At 40.3% G+C, this 1509-nt stretch overlaps 1 protein-coding gene across 1 annotated transcript in view; it reads right to left on the minus strand.

The window, feature by feature from the left end:
* LOC105271436 (uncharacterized) overlaps positions 1-729 on the minus strand; it is a 2238-nt gene extending 1509 nt beyond the window's left edge. Inside the window, exons 1-2 of the mRNA XM_011312989.1 lie at positions 365-729; positions 53-287 (exon numbers count right to left, since the gene is read on the minus strand). Coding sequence (XP_011311291.1) covers positions 53-287; positions 365-729 — 600 coding nt within the window. The remainder of the gene's footprint in view (positions 1-52; positions 288-364) is intronic.
* Between the last annotated feature and the right edge of the window lie 780 nt (positions 730-1509).

A 1509-nucleotide genomic window follows, 5' to 3' on the forward strand; every position in this document is an offset into this window, starting at 1 on the left:
CATCGATAACATTTTCCAATCGATATTTCAAGATGCTAAACTGGGCACACACCAGTGTATAAAATCCTGGGATAACCGTATCACAGCCGATGCAAATATTCGCACCAAGGGTGATAACAAAGAGTTGTGCACAGAATGTTGACCAGTAGAGGATCGGCTGGGAGTAATCGAAAGGTAGCCACACCTTGTATGGCAACACACCGAAGGGTATTCCTTGAAAGAAAGCGGAGATGCTCATGATCCACACAGAAATTTCAACCACTCCACCATAAAGAAAGGTAAAAAATCTTTAAATCACATTGTCATGATAATATCCACCAAAGAATATCCATAATTAAAGCATGCAATAAACCGAATGACTCACCTGATGCGTCGATTGAAGAATTCCTGGATTTTCTCCTCGTGGATGTTCATGGGTTTGTACGGATTCATTTCCAATGACGAGAGAATATCGATAATATCCGATCTCTTCAGCAGAACCACCATTGATTTAACACATACGGAGAATATCGTCAGCATCATGAAGCAGCTATCAGAGAAGTCCTCGAGGTTTTCGATTATGGTGAAGAGACCGAGTGCCTCGGATATCATGAAGCAATTGAGTATCGTCAGCAAGTGAATTGTGTAAATCAAGTAAGCACGTGATTTAAAACTATTCGGTGGCCAGCAGGGTGGCTGCCAGAGACCTACGTACTGCAGCTGAATGAAATTCTCACGTAGCAGTACCATGTTTACCCCTTCAATGCCAACACTCGTCTACTATCGATGGGGAGGACTGAGCTCCGGGGCTGTTCATTGAATATTCTGCGGTCATTATCCCATTTTCAACAGATGTCCATTCCTCGTGCTGAATTTTCCTTCAGGCTTTTAACGGGGGGGAAGTATGACGAGTGGAAATTCAAACTGCACCCCTTCGGATGACAATGGGGATGACATCGTCATGGATTTATTATTCAATGGGTTTCTCTCCAGCTCGTGGTGTAAAGGTTTAGGGACGAATTGCAATCCTCACACTGTCTTCGTACCTTGGAATAAACCTATTTTATATTTCAATCAGACTGCAAGCTCGCGGGCTTTTTGGAGTGCCAGGCGGCTTCAGGGAATTTTACTGGTGATTTACAGAAATTTCTTTCTGGTTTTTGGATTAATTATCGATTGTAGTTGTCCGTCGAAATACACATTCCGTGGGGAGGATCCATTCAATTGTTATTGTTATTGTTATTTTTGATTATTTATAGATTTATTATTTATAGATTGACGCAATTGAGGGAGTGGATGATGATGTATGTGATACAGGTTTGCATTGGAAATTTTAACGGTTTTTTGGAAAGTTATTCGGTCTTTATTCATTGATTCAGTTCAGAGAATTGAATCCTCCGATTAACAAGTGTTTTTATTTATTTAAATACTACGTTGGATTACTATTTAGTACTCTGTTGCAGCATCGCATAGGCTGAGTAAGATCGTTGTAAAAGCTGAAAATGATTACTCGTTTATTATTACGATTAC

This window comes from Fopius arisanus, unplaced genomic scaffold (assembly GCF_000806365.1).
Source record: "Fopius arisanus strain USDA-PBARC FA_bdor unplaced genomic scaffold, ASM80636v1 scaffold00109, whole genome shotgun sequence".
NCBI lineage: Eukaryota > Metazoa > Arthropoda > Insecta > Hymenoptera > Braconidae > Fopius > Fopius arisanus.